This window comes from Copadichromis virginalis, linkage group LG6 (assembly GCF_057382275.1).
Source record: "Copadichromis virginalis isolate Kocher_CV1m ecotype Utaka linkage group LG6, C_Virginalis_male_GT1.1, whole genome shotgun sequence".
NCBI lineage: Eukaryota > Metazoa > Chordata > Actinopteri > Cichliformes > Cichlidae > Copadichromis > Copadichromis virginalis.
In genome coordinates, this window is record NC_140623.1 from 34,324,961 (window position 1) to 34,341,663 (window position 16,703).

The 16,703-nt window shown below is 42.6% G+C and overlaps 1 protein-coding gene across 1 annotated transcript; it reads right to left on the bottom strand.

The window, feature by feature from the left end:
• Positions 1–253: 253 nt before the first annotated feature.
• mri1 (methylthioribose-1-phosphate isomerase 1) lies at positions 254–16,213 on the bottom strand. The gene is made up of 6 exons (XM_085460069.1): positions 15,601–16,213; positions 14,409–14,632; positions 8,622–8,791; positions 8,357–8,533; positions 8,038–8,262; positions 254–5,865 (listed from the first exon to the last, which is right to left on the bottom strand). Exons 1-6 carry the CDS (start codon positions 15,730–15,732, stop codon positions 5,732–5,734), a joined length of 1,062 nt encoding a protein of 353 aa, XP_085316195.1. The 5' UTR covers positions 15,733–16,213; the 3' UTR covers positions 254–5,731.
• Between the last annotated feature and the right edge of the window lie 490 nt (positions 16,214–16,703).

A 16,703-nucleotide genomic window follows, 5' to 3' on the forward strand; every position in this document is an offset into this window, starting at 1 on the left:
CACATTTGACCTGCATGGGAGGCCTGCTAACAAAAAGGCCTCAGTTTCCCAGTGAACATATGACAAAGACCAAGTATTTGGGAATGAAATGCTCTGGAGAGAGAAATCAAACCCACACATGTTCAAAACAGGAACCTTGTTGTGAGGTGATAGTAGCCCGCTCATCGGCACCTCTGAGGCCAAAGACTTGGTTACTTTTTATGTCATCTGTCATGTATTCACAATTTTGCTCAATAAATGACAAAAAGGCAAATTCTACTTGTGCATTTTTGCTGTGGTTTTACTTCTTTCCTTTATTGATGTGAAAGAGAAATCTCTTAATTTATGACTGCACTTTACAGCATTATATTCATATACGTAAATATAAAAAAAAAAAATAAAACCCAGTTCAGAACACTTTCCACATGTTACAAAATCAAACCCAGACCAGGTGATTATCAAGAACAACAACAACAACAACAACATACTTGCACTTAAAGAGGCCATCTGAACAACACTCCTTCCATGGTAAATGCAGACTGCACCAATCGCTTTATAATGCATACACATCTGCTATGATTAATCGAATCAACTTGGAAAGTACGAGACAGGCGGCGCTGGATTTTGGCACCTCATTATTATCCATGTTTTGGCCTTTTTGGAAGGAGAGGACTGCGTTATCTCTTTTTAAAATACGACATTATATTGCTGCTGCTTAAAAAGCATTAATCCATAATACAGAAATACAGTACTGTGCAAAAGTCACCCCTCATTTCTTTATATCTTGCTAAGAAATTGGAAATAACTGCACCAATTTATGAAAACATGGTAACAAATATGTAAGTATATAAGACAAAAAACACTTTCTGCTGTAGACACTTCTACAGACCGGCCTTTTCTTCTTTTGTCCACTTTCCTCAAATTTTTTAAGAACTCAGAGCACTCCATGCTGAGATATGCAAAATTTTTGGCTAATAGCTATTCGGGAATCACATTGCTGGGGCAAATATACCATTTTACTATTTTATGTAGCAGCCAATGTCCCAAGAAGAACTTTGAAAGACCTTTAGAAAGCCTACAGAACTATTACTCAAGACCACTTAAAATAAAATAAAAAAAATAACAAGAAAATGTGACTTATTAGAAGTGAAATATAAAGAAATGAGGGAGAACTCGAGACATCTGCAAGGTATTGTAATTCAACTGCAACCTAAAATAACAGACGAGCCTGAATCTAGGCTACTTTGGCAAACTAAAAGCACCGCCACAAATTAATTGTCACTTAGCGTTCAAGATACAAACGAGTGAAAATTGTAATCCATATTTCTTTTCATCAACCTTGTCAATCTGCTCTGCTGCAGGCTGGCGCATTAAGTGCTTGTGTTCATGCATTTCAGTGTTCGAGTCCGTGCAGGCAGACGGAGAGGTAGTGCGTATGGTTGAGGAGGCCTCCCCAGTGTGGTGCTCTAATGGCCTAGTCACTAGGAATCACAATGAAATCATGAAATAAACCAACAAACCACAGCAGAACAGTTATAATCATGACCTACAGACAAACAAAAATCTTGTACCTCTTAAACAGAAATGACAGGCGGCGCATCTAACGGGCCATAAAATTGCTACATATGTCAGGAAAATTGTCTAAAATCCCCCCCTCCCCCAAAAAAGCATGAAGTCTTTAACTTTACAAAACGAAAGAAATTTTTTAACACTTGCGTGTGACCTACCAGCATCTTTGTGAGTTGAGGTTTGATGGGTGAGAGAGGTGATGATTGATGAGGAAGAAAGTGAAGAAATGAGCTTACATTACAGCATATCTTAAGATATAGACAATAGACACTGTCGTAATTATTGATGTTAAGCTTTTTGTTTTGTTTTTTAAAATGATGTTTTCTCAGAACCTCCCTGTGGTCCTGTAGAGTAGAGAAGTTGTGTAGTAGACAGTCAATGTGTGAGGTGGTGGTGCCTGTGGCCAGACCTCTGACATCTCTCTAATCGAGTCAGTAAATGCATTTACATGCACATTACCATGCTGGTCTAGAGCACTGCTTTTCAACCTTGATGTTAGTTATAACCCTGCGTAATTACAGTATCGCGTTTCCGCTCATTTATGCATCAGCTGAGCCATCTCCGCAGTTTCCGGCCATTTACACTGATACTGACTGACGCACATAGGAGTACAATCACGTTTCATGTGCGTTTATATGCACACATTTCACCATTATGAGTGTGCAGGTAAATCCACTCACTCACAAAAGAGTGGTGACACTGTGTGTAGGAGTGGGATAGCATTTTCTGACACAGAGCACAAAAATCAAAACGCTGTCTGTGTTTTTAGGGCGTCTTTAACAAGGTTTTGTTCTTTCTGCACGAGGCAAAAATGTTTGAATAGGCATAAAACACGCCGCCAACAGGCAAGTCTGAGATTTCAACATGCCATCGGGCTTTGTATTTTCAAATGAAACAAAAATGTTACCATTCAATTGCTATGGCCGAGTTTCAGGTAATATACAAGGAAAACCACAAAACAAAAAACCAGACTGCGACGCAGTGCAAGCTGTGAATTTTGAAAATCATATTTTCCTTCAGGAATTTCTGCTACTTTTCACAATCTGAAGTATGTGCAAAGGACTCCTCTGCACATCTGCAGAGGAGCCATTAGGCCTGTGATTGAACAAAGACGTAGGCTAGATCTAATAAAGCCTGAAAACAGAGTGAAGAGATGGTTCAGAGGTCTGGTTTCCTCTGAGAGCACTTGAATTACAATATGCTGAAAGGTTATTAAAGGATTTTTTGTCTAATAACCACAAAAAAATATTACTGCCTGCCTCAGCCTTTAAGCACTCTGGCAACACGATATGAACTCTGTTGAAGGACGGAGCGAGGGGACTACTGCCTTACATCAGTAAGCTACAATCAGGCTGCACCTGTAAGGCAGCAAACAGTGTGGACCTGGTGACTTTGGGTAAATGATTAGGTGTCAGCACGCAGATAAGAGACGTCTGGGATGTTTCTACGAAGCCTCTCGCAACGACAAATGCACCGTAAGCTTGCAGGCCAGGTGGCAAAAATTCAGTGCATTCAAATCACGATACAAGACCTCAAACACAGGCTTGCATCAATCAGTCTGCCTAACGATGCTGGATTTATAGTTAGTAAGTTGGCAACTAACTTGAAGGACGGTCCAAATATTGGGTGTAAAATTTCAACTAGTATTTTGTGTGAAAATGCTTTATTTTCTGTTATAAATGCACACATATTGTTACAATGCTGGATGCTCATAAAGGGATTTCTTAAAGGTCTTCCATGGACAGGAGCTAAAATGGCTTGTTTCAGATGGCATATGAACTGGAGGATAAATAAAATAAACAAGAACTATTTTTAACTGTGAATCATTCAAATCTACTCTACTAGAGCCCAAGAATAAAAATATGGAAAAAAGCATAATAGGTTCCCTTTAAACAACTGCTATATTGTTAGGATATTCATTCTTTTCCTGTACAAATAGTTTCAGCACTAGACGAGTTTGGCATTTCCTACTATTATGAAATTCATTTTTCCTTTATAGTCCTGTTCTTTCATCAGGATAGAGAAAAGAAACTCAGGGGCCAGAAATGTCAAACAATAACTTCTGAGAAAAAAAACAAAACCTTTGTGTACTTCTTGATATCGACCTGCTTTCAGTCGCTCGCGGCACAGATTTCGGCGAGTCGCGAGCATGTCTGGGAGTTTATGAGGAGGGATTAGTCCAAGCGGTCGAAACACATTCGAAGGTGAGCGCAAAGGCAAGAAGTGGCTGAGTGTCTGACGTCCGGCCCCAAACGAAAACAACATTTATACGACTTAAATGTTACATTCTCATTGGTGGTGGCGTAAAAGTACATAACGCAGAAGATGCCCTCCATCATAAAGGAGTAGTTCATGCCCCCACAAAAAGAGACAGTCAGCTCCTACTCACCCCCACATTAAATTTGTGAGTCTCTCAGGTTTGTATGGCCCAACTAGTTAGTCTGAAATCTAAGACTTCACCTTTAGACTAAGTTTTGTGTCTCTGACACTTTGAAACGCCATCACGATGTCAATACTGGAGGGCTTTAAAACTGCATTGATTTGTTTTCCACACTTTAGTGGCAAAACAAACTAACAACACACAAAATAACAGAGATATTAAAAGAGTATTTTGGTATTTATTTGGCAGTTAAGAGCAGCTTGACATAAAGGCAGAGATGTGGGTGTATGACACGCAACAAAGGACTGAACACTGGAGATTTCACTCACATGGTTTGGAATATAATCATTAGGCTGCTTAACCCAATGTTAAAACAAGCCATCAAGGCGGATGTGTTAGCAAAGCGGTTTGTTATGATGACACTGTGGTCACAGAGCAACCTAACCATTAGCTTGGAGTCAAATCAAAGCAACTATCTCTTTCTTCTACTTGTCAGCTGTGTCCGTCTGCTGCGTCACGCAGAGCAGGAAGTGTGAGAGTAAAAATCCTTTTTTGTGCAGCTTTTCGTGTGTTGAGGCTGATGTAGTTAAACGCACCATCTGGAGAGAGATTCGTTTCTAAGCAGGAAAGCTGACATCGAAAAATTATTTTAAAGTCTTGACTGATGTGCACACAAGCCAACAACTAAAGCTTAATTTTGAGGCAAACTACTCCTTTAACTCCTATTTTTTTTTAATGATTCTTCCTTACAGAGAAGGGTAACAGGCAGCCCAAAGTGCTGACCAGCCTCCAAACTCCCCGGGTCTAAATCTGATCGAGCGGCCGCGGGATGCATCAGAAAGAGACCGATCTGGACCCGTTTCTGCAGGTGGTTTTAATGCTGTGGCTGATCAGTTTATACAAGTCTAATACGAGAGTACATGTGTGGTATGATACAGTATAACTGGGAAGAGCAAAACGCAAATAAGGAGTGAGGTATAAAAGTAGCCATGTGACGTTAAAGGCTTCAGCTGACTAGCGTGACCGATCGTTCAATTATTTTGACACACAAAATTCTTCCATATTAAGACTATGAGCTAAAAATGTGAATTTGTCTATTACAAAAAAGTTCCTACACTGAGCAAAAGAAATGAAATGTTAATATAACATTTTTAGATGCGAAATGTATTTTTTACATAACCGCTTATTTGGATGAAAAAGCGGCGCGTTTCACGAGCGGGGGTTAGTTTCTACATATGTACACACTACCAGCAAGGATATATATATTTACAAGTAGGTAGCAGCATTTTAGAAACCACGACTTGTTTCAAATTAAAGAACCAGTCGTGCTATTTAGGCTTTCGTTTTATTCTTTAAGTTGTTACAATGTGACTTTCGTAAGGTCGCATTTAGGTTTGTTTGCCAAATTGAATTTCTGGGTTCGAGTCCAGCTGAGCTTCTTTTTTTTTTTGTTGGTACAGAAGCCATTTGGAAAGAGAGGCTGAAAGAGACAATGACAGATGCAATGGAAAGCTTTGGAGGTGAAAGGTAAAGACAGAACAGGGATTTAAAAGAAAGGGGAGACCGCACGTGTGTGGCTACTCGACTCCCTGCAGTGAGACTCTATGTAGCTGTGTATGTGGAAAAGTGACAAACAAGTTTTTTTTTTCCTGTGTGCACCACTGAATGCAACAGTGACTGTGTATTGAACAAAATTCAATTAGAAATACAACTGTGCGGCGTCTGTGATGATGAGAAAGTGTCTCTTAGTGTGACGTAAACGTGCAGTGGTGCGCACGGACCAGCAGGAGGAGCCGAGTGGCTCTAGAGGGCAGTGAGGCGGCCGGTGAGCGCCGCCTGGAGCTCAGAGGGGAGGAAGACTCCCAGCTCTGTGATGATGCCCCCTGTGATGAGCTGGTGAGGGGTCACGTCGAAGGCCGGGTTCCACACTTCGATACCTGCAGGAAGCGGCCGGGAATGAGGTGTTAGTCACACAACACAATTCACAGGTTATTATAATGCAAGTGCACTAACGTGTAAGCTAGCTGTACTGAACACAATATTGAGAATTAAAACCCAGTTGAACGGTCTGACACTGAGCCCAACGTGCTCCTTGTCAGTTGTTTAAACATTGATTTAAACAACAAGATGAAGATTGATTTAAAAAATAAAAATCTATCATCAATATGAATAATCATGTGTCGCAATCTGTTGCTGTGATGAAAAAAGTCTCGTCATATTGAAGATGTGAAGATTCCTGAGTCAAAAAGAGGCTTGAATAACTTTGAGACTATGTCTGAAATAATGTGCCTTAATGTGAGTTTTCGAACACTGTCTGCACACTTAGGATTAAATTATCATTAAATACTGCCAAGCAAAACAGACGCCCAAAAAGCTTAAAGTTTGACATCTTTTCCACTCGAAAAGACCCGAATCAGTCTTACTTATGTACAAAAACTACAAGTAGGTCATAATAAAACATACTCTTATTTACAGTTGCTGTTACTGCATTTTTGTCCCGGTCAGAAGCAGAATCATTTTAAAAATGTACGTTTGTGTTAGGTTTTCCGTCTTTTCCTGTTAATACAAACTGAAAGTGGGTAAGCGATGACTGAGTGGACGCTGAGTGGACTGCCCTCTTGTTTTTAAACTAAACATCATGGTTTTAAGTGAAACGTGTTCATATTTCTCAGTACACTGGATTAAAATGGAGGCTGTGCTCTATATTTACCTGTCGCCGGGGTAAATCATAGTATCGGAGCTCCACTGATGATAGCTTTCTTTCCCTAATCGCGCTACAATCAGGGTGAACATACTCAGAGTTGATTTAACTAAGTCTGAATAGCCTTTCTGGATATTCAGAGTCTCCCACAGTTAGACTCAGAGTTTGTTGACCCTGCTTTCTGTCTCGGGTTTATTATTCCTTCAAACAGCAGCAGGACTACACCCCACACTGCTCGTTACGCATTTCTTTACTGTGGTAAAGGAATGTTTAACGACTGCAACAGTGTGGTTCTAGTACACCAAAACCTTAACTAAAGGTTAATTCATAATTATTAAAGTCTGTGGGGAAAGTTAAAGAGTGGAAAAAACGAATGTGCAAGCACACATCCTCGTCCCCGGGGGCCTGTGTACTCATTAATTCAGCACAATTACTGTGATGTCACTGGGTACCTAGAGATTAAATGACTCAACTAAACTCTCACAAACTCAACTAAAATACATTTTCAAGGTTTGATCCGACAGACTCAGGCTCAGGTCCAAAGGGCTGCAAGTCAGACTCAAACCTGGGCTTCAGCCGTAAGGTATATGGGCACTTGAGCTCAGTAGGGCTGCTCTGAGCACTCCAAAGTGCATAGCATTAATATATTTACTGATAATCCAGGCTTTAGTTTGCCCTCACACATTTCCACTGTGTTTCTGTCCAAGCACAGGCCATTTCCACACATGAACTTTGGCCAGCTTTGCACAGTTGTTCTTTCTGTAATGCAGCGCAGAGCAGTAAACAGTCTGCTTCAGATGCATGCGGTTCAGCTGAAAGGAGCTCCCCATGTAGAGGCAGCTAGACACATGACACCCACTCACTAGCACTGAATACGCCGGACTGTTAGCTCCATAATTTGTTCAGCAGCACATGACATCACACAGACTTTGTACTGGAGAGCTGAGAGGTTAAAAACCAGTTAAAGTCCCACCTGAATGCGTCTGACATTTGCGGTGTCACGTACACCTCTGTGGGCGGTGGTGCATGTGTGAAAATGACTCTGTTCTCTTATCTCTATCATGCCACTGACTACTAAAGACGCATAAATGGCCTGCAAGAAAGTTCAAGAAAGAAAACCCGGCGAGAAAATAAAAAGGATGATGACAGAAGAACTTTGTGTGCACATTAGTGGCCACAGGGCGCCTCTGTGCAGGACATATGAGCTAACAGCCTCCTTCACTCTGGCACTTACGTTTCATGTGATGCCAATTTAACTCTGAGTGTGTTCGGTGCTTAAGCCTCTGGGCTGACTTTGGAACTGGGCCAAGCTCATCTCCTCTCTAACCTTGATGCTTTCCTGTCGATACTCTACCGAGCTCGCGCTTATTTAAGTGCTCTCTCTGCACAGACATCCCTCACGCCTTACCTGGGGCAGCGATGGGAACCCCGTTTATAGAAGTGAGTTCCTCGGGGGGGCGCACTTCGATGATGATGTCCCTCCCGCTCTCCAGACTCAGGTCACACGACGTGCTGGGTGCCGCCACATAGAAAGGTATCCCATGGTGCTTAGCGGCGATGGCCAGCTGGTACGTGCCGACCTTGTTGGCTGTGTCACCGTTAGCAACCACCCTGTCTGCACCCACCACCACAGCTGAGGGAGAAAACAGCAGAAAGGAAGTCTTAAGAAAAAAAAAACGTGAGGTTTTAGTGAAGTGAAGGAGACGTGATGGGACACAAACACACACCTGTGATGTCCATCTCCCTCATGGTGAGAGCTGCCATGCTGTCTGTTATAAGCGTGGCAGGGATTCCCTCCGCTACAGCCTCGTACGCCGTCAGTCTGGACCCCTGGTTGTACGGCCTCGTCTCTGTGCAGTACACGCGCTTCAGCCTGCCCAGCGCGTGGAGGCTTCTCACCACGCCTACACACAGACTCATATCAGTTACAGTGCTCTAAATATTTCAACAACCACCTTCTTTTCTCATTCAGAGCCAGCGCTCCAGTCTCACCCAGCGCCGTCCCGTATCCAGCTGTGGCCAGCGAGCCGGTGTTGCAGTGTGTGAGGATGGTCACCGAGTCCCTGGGGACGCCAGAAAGGATGTGCTGAGCTCCATAGTTACCGATCTTCCTGTTGTCATTGACGTCACGCTCCAGCATGTCTTCGATCCAGGCAATTACACTGCAGGAGGGGGGCCACAAGAGGTGGGAATTGAGAAGAGGATATATGTCTGCCACTGTGGGCTCAATGTGTCCATCATATCTGCAGGAGCAATACGGCTTTGTGTTTCTGTTTGTCATGACTTTGCTTTCTCCGCTTTTCTCATACACAATCTTTTTCTTCATGCTGTTCCTTCTCTTTTTCTGCCATAGCTGTGCCACATCTCCCTCATTTTCTCTCACTTTCTTACATTATTCTTGCTGCACAGTCTCGATTCTTACCTTGCAGACACGCATTATCAAGTAAACACTTGCACAAGTGTTTTTGGAGACTGGCCCACAATTCAAACCACACCAAGTTTAAAGTAACATAAATCTTCCATGGTTACCTGCTAGGTCTTTCACTCCACCACTACAGTGTTTCTCTTTAGCCCAACTTATTCTCAGATGAATGGACGGGTTCTTATATAGAGCTTTTCTACTGTACACCTTATACAAATATGCCTCATTCACCCAGTCACACAATCACTTTTCTATGCTTAAGTGCTTTGTATCTAACATTCACACTCAGAGAGTAACTTGGGGTTAGTACCTTGCCTAAGGATATGTGGCATGCAGGGATCAAACTACTATCCTCTCCATTAGTGGGTGACCTGCTCTACCTGACCAGGTCTCTGAGCTACAGTCACCCCAAGCAATGTGACTCACTGCTTTGTAATGGAAATCTAACATATTTATTTAACACGTGGGAAGGGAGCTAGTCACCTTTTCAGTTTCCACAGTCTTTAAAGGGACACTTTGTTTGGACAGGGCTCGAATGACTCGTAAGTCAGTGTTCCAAGTGGCTTAACGAACAAACCTCTGAAAATGTTCAGCTAAAAAGTGCAAAAGGAGTGAAAAAGCAGCCAACGTCCAAAGAGACCTTTTGACTCCTTGAAAGCAAATTATAACGAGCGTGCTGCACAATACCAGCTTAAAGGTCAATTAAAATACCTGTTAAAAAAAGTGCTTATTTTCAACAAATTCCTTTGAGTGGATGCTAACGACTGACATGGCGTTACTTTGATCCCTGACCTAAAAACGGTGACGAAGACGAGGGCCCCCTTATGTTCAGCCCACTGACACGAAAGTCAGGAAAACATTCAATCACTGATAAGCATAGAGGCCAGTGACTGATGAACTGAAACACTTGCTTCTTAACTGGAACAGTTACCATGAAATGCATGTATTGGTGCAACCGCAGTAAATATTGATTCATGCTTTGGCACCAGCATTTTCTTCTTTTAACTCTACGTAGCTTTCTGCACAAAATTAAGTGAATCGCTGCCTTGAGGCCGGGGTTACTGTAAAGTAGATCACTCCCTTCTGTCAAAAACAAGCTGCATCATCTGCCCCTGACAGACATTATCCACCTAGACTGAACGTTTTCCGTCACCAAGAAACACCAATGTCTTTCACACGTGTTCTTTTCCACTTGTCTGAAAATAAAAACAAATCAAATTGCTATTCAATCACTATTTAACAAGTGAACCCTGTAAAAATTACCACTTGATAATTTGGTTTTAACACTAATAAGCTGCAAAAATGTATACTATTGATGCTTTCCAATTTTCACTTCACAACTGATCCGATAGCTTCTGCAACTTCTTCAGCAAGACACCTGCAGCTGGTGTTAAATGAGGAAGTGTTACAGCAGCAACTAACTCGGGAGACACCATTCAGGAGGAAAACTGAAGAGCCGAGATGATTTCATGTAACAGAACAAGTTCATACAGAGCAAACAACTGAAAAGCTGACAGTAGAGCCTGACCGATATATCGGTGTGGCTGACACTAGCTTTACTTTTTCATTTATTTTTTGTATTCTCATTTAACCCTTCTGAGGTAAAAGAGAAAACTATTTGCTAGGGCTGTGCGATATGACCTAAATCTCATATCCCGATATAAAACATCTATCGTCCGATAACGATATAAATCACAAAAAATTTAATATTTTCTGTAAATTCTGTGAATCTCAGGTAGGTGAAGTGTTTCCAGCTGGGCGTCATGTAGCTGGAGTCGAGTGTTTTAACCGATGCATGAAACTATACATTTTTAGACATAAGTTGTAACGGCCGCCGTTTTCTTTGTGAGTATTTATTACACGGCGTGCTGCGGGGAAAAGCCTGTTCTAACGTTTGAGTCTAAAGTTTATTTTTTAGCACCTGACTACTCTTTTTTTTTTTGCTTCTCATCCGTCAATACTCGGCATACTTTTTCACGTGATTCCGTTTATTTTGAAAATTCTCAACAGGATCTTGAGCTTTATTGTGAAAGTTTTATGTGGAAAATAAACAAGCGGACATGCGATGGTGTTACCGTCGTTGTTGCTAATGACAACCCATAAAAACAGGCGCTTGTCCGTCTGTAGTGTGGTTATATTAAATATAAGAGAAAGAGAGAACTTTAAGAAATTAATATAGCTACTACAGTGACCATCAAAACAATAAAAAAAAATATTGCCGTGAACAGTTTATTTTGCGACACCACGAAACAAACGATAGCGTAAAATGAAACGATAGACGTTTTTCTATCGTCATCCGACATATATCGTTATATCGAACAGCCCTACTATTTGCGGATATGCTCGTATCGACGTTTATGATGGCCAATAAATGAAAATGGAAAAAGTAAAGAACAGACAAAAAAAACCGCCATTCAATCATGTTATGAGCATATTAATGCTGCATAGTTTATCTACCAGAGGAAACTCTTTGATCCGAGCAGTCGGGCTGAGTGTAAACGAGTAATTCATGATTTGCTGAATTAAATAATAATCTTTTTTTTTGCTGAAAAAAAAAGATTATTGCTGAACAGCACCGATATATTAAGACTCACAAATAAGTACACATAAAAAAAAGTGAAGTGTGTTTGTTACGCATGTCTGAATTAAGAAAATCTCACCTGATGTCAGATATCGCCAAATATTAATATCAGTCAATATCAGTTGGCAATTTTGCCTCTGCATTCAACAGCATAAAGTCTGTGAATCCTTTAGATAAATGAACGTTTTTAAAATGCAAATGTTTTTTTGTTCCTGATGAAACTTTTACAAAGCCAGCTATTCACAGTTTGAACCATTCCTTAGCAGATGTGCAAATCACAGAGTGAAGGCATGTGTCCACATAGCTCTGCATTTCCAGCAAGTTACCCACTACTTTGTGCAAAACAAGGAAATCTGCAAATCTTTGAATCATTGTTAGGACCCAAAGACCACGTGGCTTATTTCCCACCTCAAATGTTGGAAAGAAGGTAACTGGATGTCTTTAGGAGTTTTTTTGTCTTTGTTTTGTTGAAGACGTTTTAGAACTGAAGAAACGTCTTGGATAAGAGGCGTAACTTTCAGAGAGTCCCAGGTCATAAACCCCTAGTGGGGTCTGTCCTGTTTGGAGGCGTTTCTAGGAGCCGTTAACCCAATCTTGGTCACACGAGTCATTGCATGAGCCAAGGTGGTTTGGGTAATTACCATCACCGTGGCCGACGACTAAAACCTCTGAGATATTGCCCCACCCCGCCATTGTGCGAGCTATTGAGGTCACATATGGCGAGGTGTGGGTGCGAGTTCAAAATACCTGGGATTTCAGGAATCCACTGTATGTCATGAAAGCCTACACAGACACATCCATCAATCCATTTTCTGCAACTTTTCCCAGACCCGAAGACAGCACTCCACCTTTTTTAGGGTTTGGCGGTGCCAATTCTCATTCTTTGCTTGTCACTCTCAGCTGGAAAATGCCCCAGTGTAAGCTGGAGGTCATCATTTAATGAAAGCAGAAGACCCACAAGAATGAAAATTCTCTCCATAAAAGTTAAATGGCACCTCTAGCAGTGTCCAACTCGAACCAAGACCGACTTACTGCGAACAACATGAACCAAGCTCTCACTGTGTGCCTAACAGCAGGCCACAAACCCCAAACCGGTCTGGTGGAAACTACTGAAAATCTGTAAAACTAGTCAATGTCCATCTCAAATAAAGATAACTTCAACAACTGCATGGAGTATTTGTGATACCAAATGATTTCAAAACATACATTTGTCCATTATGAGAACGTTTTCAGTTAAGCTGCCATGTTGATTTGGGTTTGAAATCATAAACCAGACCACACAAAGCGTTTCTCCGATCAGGTGAACTCTTTATAAGCCTGTAGAAGATCTAGAACATCTGTCAGTCATCGACTATCTAACTGATTGTCCATCACGTGGCCAATGCCGGGGAACGGAGTAATCTCTCGCATGACATAACACCAGTCCAAGGGAAGTACCAGAACTCACGATACGATCATGGTATGTTGCAGACAAGAATAATATTAACACAATCCATTGATTCTGTAATACAATCCAAGCAAGATGTCCAAGATACAATTAAAACAAATATCCTTAAAAAGGGAAAAGGCTGGAATGTCTTTTTTTCCATAGCATTTTTGTGCTTCTGTGTGTGGCTAACAGGGACATGGTTAACTTGTTATTCCACCTCCATAATGCAAACACCGTGATCCAAAAAAATCCAGAAGTGAGCTACCAGTGCTGGTAAGACAGAAACCCTGGGAGTTTATTTTTCACTTAAAGCATGAAGACAAAGGCCGGCGTGAGAGCCGTTTGCGTAAACAATGAAGAATGATCTATCCAGCTGTAATTAGGGACTAAAAGTGGATTTACATCAGCTGAACAGATACTGAGAAGATTCACCTGATTATTTACATTTTTTTTTGGTTCAACCAGTTTTTTTAGTCCGTTTTTGAGTGTAAAAAAGCTCCCCTGCGTGTCCTCCACTTGTCTTTTACTCGCAAATGCACACACCGTGAAACAAAAAGTTCAGGAGATGAGACGAGCGAGAGTCTCTGCAAACGTGTTTACATTAAGTTCTAATTTAAAAATCAAACACGCAAAGTCAACAGACAAACACCGCCCGACGTTTCACTGTAGCTGCTCCTCACATTCATTTTAAATAGCACAGAAGGTATGTGCATCTCATATGTCAGCCACATGTGGAGACTCTGACATCAAAGGGAATAATAATAACAGTGCTGCTTTAATGCATTAGCGAAGAAAACATGCTTTAAAAAATAAAATTTATTTAAAATCACTCTAACCACCAGCAACCCACGAGATCACTGCCCATTGGTCCAACACCTCAAAGAGAGAGGGAACTCCTTAAGAGCCCCTGCAAACCTTCAAAGAAACAATGCAGTACCGGTTTATACTGCTATACAGACATCATCCCCCACTCCTGTTGTGCACTTCATCCTGCTCATCTTTACTGGCACACTGCTGCGTTTTCTGACCCCAAACCACCATCAGTAGACCAGGAAGTAATGTGAAACTATCATCAAAAATGTGGATCAGCAGCATGCATGTGAATCGCTGATCATAACAGCAGAAATGTATCAATTACTCCACAGAGAGGTTTTTTTAAGGTAGATTAGAAGTTGAGAAACCAGCCAAAGATTTTGGTTGGGATTGATCAGTGTAAGGTGGCCTACAGGTCCCGGAGTAACAGACGTGCAGGACCCGAAGAAGAATACTGTCTGTTATCCGATTAATTAAATGTGACTCCACTCAAACATATCAAACATAACCAACAAACCGCAAATTGCTGTCTACCTTTCTCTGAGCTGCTCAGAGTTCTTCTCCATACTCTCATTCTCTGCAAACTCCATCAGCTCGCGGGCGGCGCGGCCCATGTTGACGGCGGTGGGCCTCGCTGAGGTCAGGTGACACAGAGACTCCCTGATGAAGGTCACAGGGTCGTCACCTCCGGCGCCTGCCCGCAGCTCCACGGCCAAGCTGAGACAGCCAACGATGGCGATGGCCGGAGCCCCGCGCACCTGGAGGAGAAAAGGAAGAGGACAGTAGTCATCATCATCACCATCAGTTTTAAAGAGGACGATCAATGTTTTTCCAGCACAAAGCTGGAAGTGGGTGAACACAGAGCCAAAAGTTGTCACGACAGCTTTGATTAAAATGATCTCATCTCCGTTACTGGAGACATTTCTCTCACTACCATTAGACTTTATTAACATGACATCACCCCTCTGCTTATGGCACATTCCTTCACTCTGACACACACACACACACACACACACACACACACACACACACACACACACAAAGGATCAAACAAACAGCTAGTGAGTGTGTGTGCAACTCGAAAGACAAAAGGTCTAGTGTCTTCTTGGCTCTTATAATAACAACAATAATAATGATAATAATAAACACCTTAAAATGCTCCAGCTGTTACAGAACTTGAGCGTCTTACATGTATGTGAACACTCAGGTATTTCAGGATTTCAGGTGTGGAGACAAACTGGAGCTGGAGGTGTCACCGAGTGCAGCACAAAACCAAAAAACGCGAACAAAAAAAAAAAAAAAAACAACCCTGGCAAAGGTCATTAATAATTCATCAATAATCTCTCCCAAAGAAAGGAGGAGGAGGAAGAGAGGGGGGAAGGCATATTTCATGGCTGGGTGGCTCAGTGAGCGCAGACACCCAGTTTTATCGCGCTTACACATGATGTGAAAACTATAAATAACGGATGGTTTAAAGGTAGGTGAGACGATGCTGCAGGTAGGTCCAAAAACAAAAATACAGGCCGACGGCGGCGAGCACATGTATGTGTGCCTGCATGCATGCAGCGGTGAGAGCACAAAAGACCCGACACATACAAAACACAACACAAAAAACCCCACACATGCATGACGGGACTGAATGCACATGCGGCAGGCGTGCAGGGCAGGCTGGGGGAGCGGGTGAAAGGAGAAGGTTTGGAGAAAGGGGAGAAGAAGAACCCCGTACCTTCATGGACTTGATGGCCTCGTAAGCGTCCTGCACCGAGCGGATGTCATCGTAAACGGTCTGGTGTGGCAGCAGCAGCTGGTTGAGGATCTGCAGAGACCCGGTCCGGTAGCGGATCGCTTCTAGCGTCATGACCGAGCAACGAGGCAGGATAGCGGGAAGGGGGTGAGAGGGAATAACGCGGATGGACCGGTTGCCGGCGGGTGCGCGCACACGCACTCACTCACTCACACTTACACACACACACACACATATATATACACACACTCACACACACACTCGTTCTCCCTCTCTGAGCTGATCCACGCTGAAGTGACCGCGGCCTGGCTGTCGGCAGTCCCGTCGCAAAGAGGAGGAAAGTGTAGCGGGAGGATGAGGAGGTGCGAGTGGGACGGAGGAAGGAGAGGAGAAGGTGGTGTGCTGTCTGCTGTATGGGAGGATGAAAGGGAGAGGAGTGAGAGAAGGGCTGGAAACCTTCACACACACACACACACTGACAGACGAGCAGGAAGGCAGACACGGAACCACGTGTTCATCCGAGCAGGAAGCCCTCGCCTCGGTGTCCACGCCCACTAAAGTCTCGCGGGGTTGTCCAATTTCTTTAAGGCTCCCCTCTTATGCCTCTGTGCGCCATCCCTTCCCCCAACATTTTCCTCTTATTTTTTTCTTTCCCCCCATCTTTTGTCTCGGGAAATTTCACACTCACGCACGTTATTAGCATAACACCAAAGAACCACGAGCTTCCCCCAACAACAGCAGACTCCTTCTGCAAAGACAAGTCTATTTTTGTCCCAAGATTTTATTGTTTCTGTCTTCTGGCGACACCTCCTCCCACCAAGCACCGCAAGCTCTGTGTGCAGTAATCACTGCAAAAACCAATCCAATATGTTACCGGAGTAGATTTCAATGGGGGATCCTCTCAACGGGACTGTGGGGGCGATGCCTGTTAAACACAGTGCAGATATATATATAATCAAGATTATTATAAATGGAAAAACAAAAACCGGTTAACTGAAATAAAAATATAAACTGGACTTTTGCTTAAAAGGGAAAACCAACAAAAGTGACTTGTGAAGTTTGATTAAAATAAGCACTGCAAAAAA

Excerpts from the sequence above, each read along its gene's own strand:
- mri1 (XM_085460069.1), bottom strand. The coding sequence starts at position 15,732 with ATGACGCTAGAAGCGATCCGCTACCGGACCGGGTCTCTGCAGATCCTC. Across the intron at positions 14,633-15,600 it reads AGGCCATCAAGTCCATGAAG|GTGCGCGGGGCTCCGGCCAT; the intron begins GTACGGGGTTCT and ends TTTCTCCTCCAG. Across the intron at positions 5,866-8,037 it reads GGTTCCCATCGCTGCCCCAG|GTATCGAAGTGTGGAACCCG; the intron begins GTAAGGCGTGAG and ends CGCTTCCTGCAG.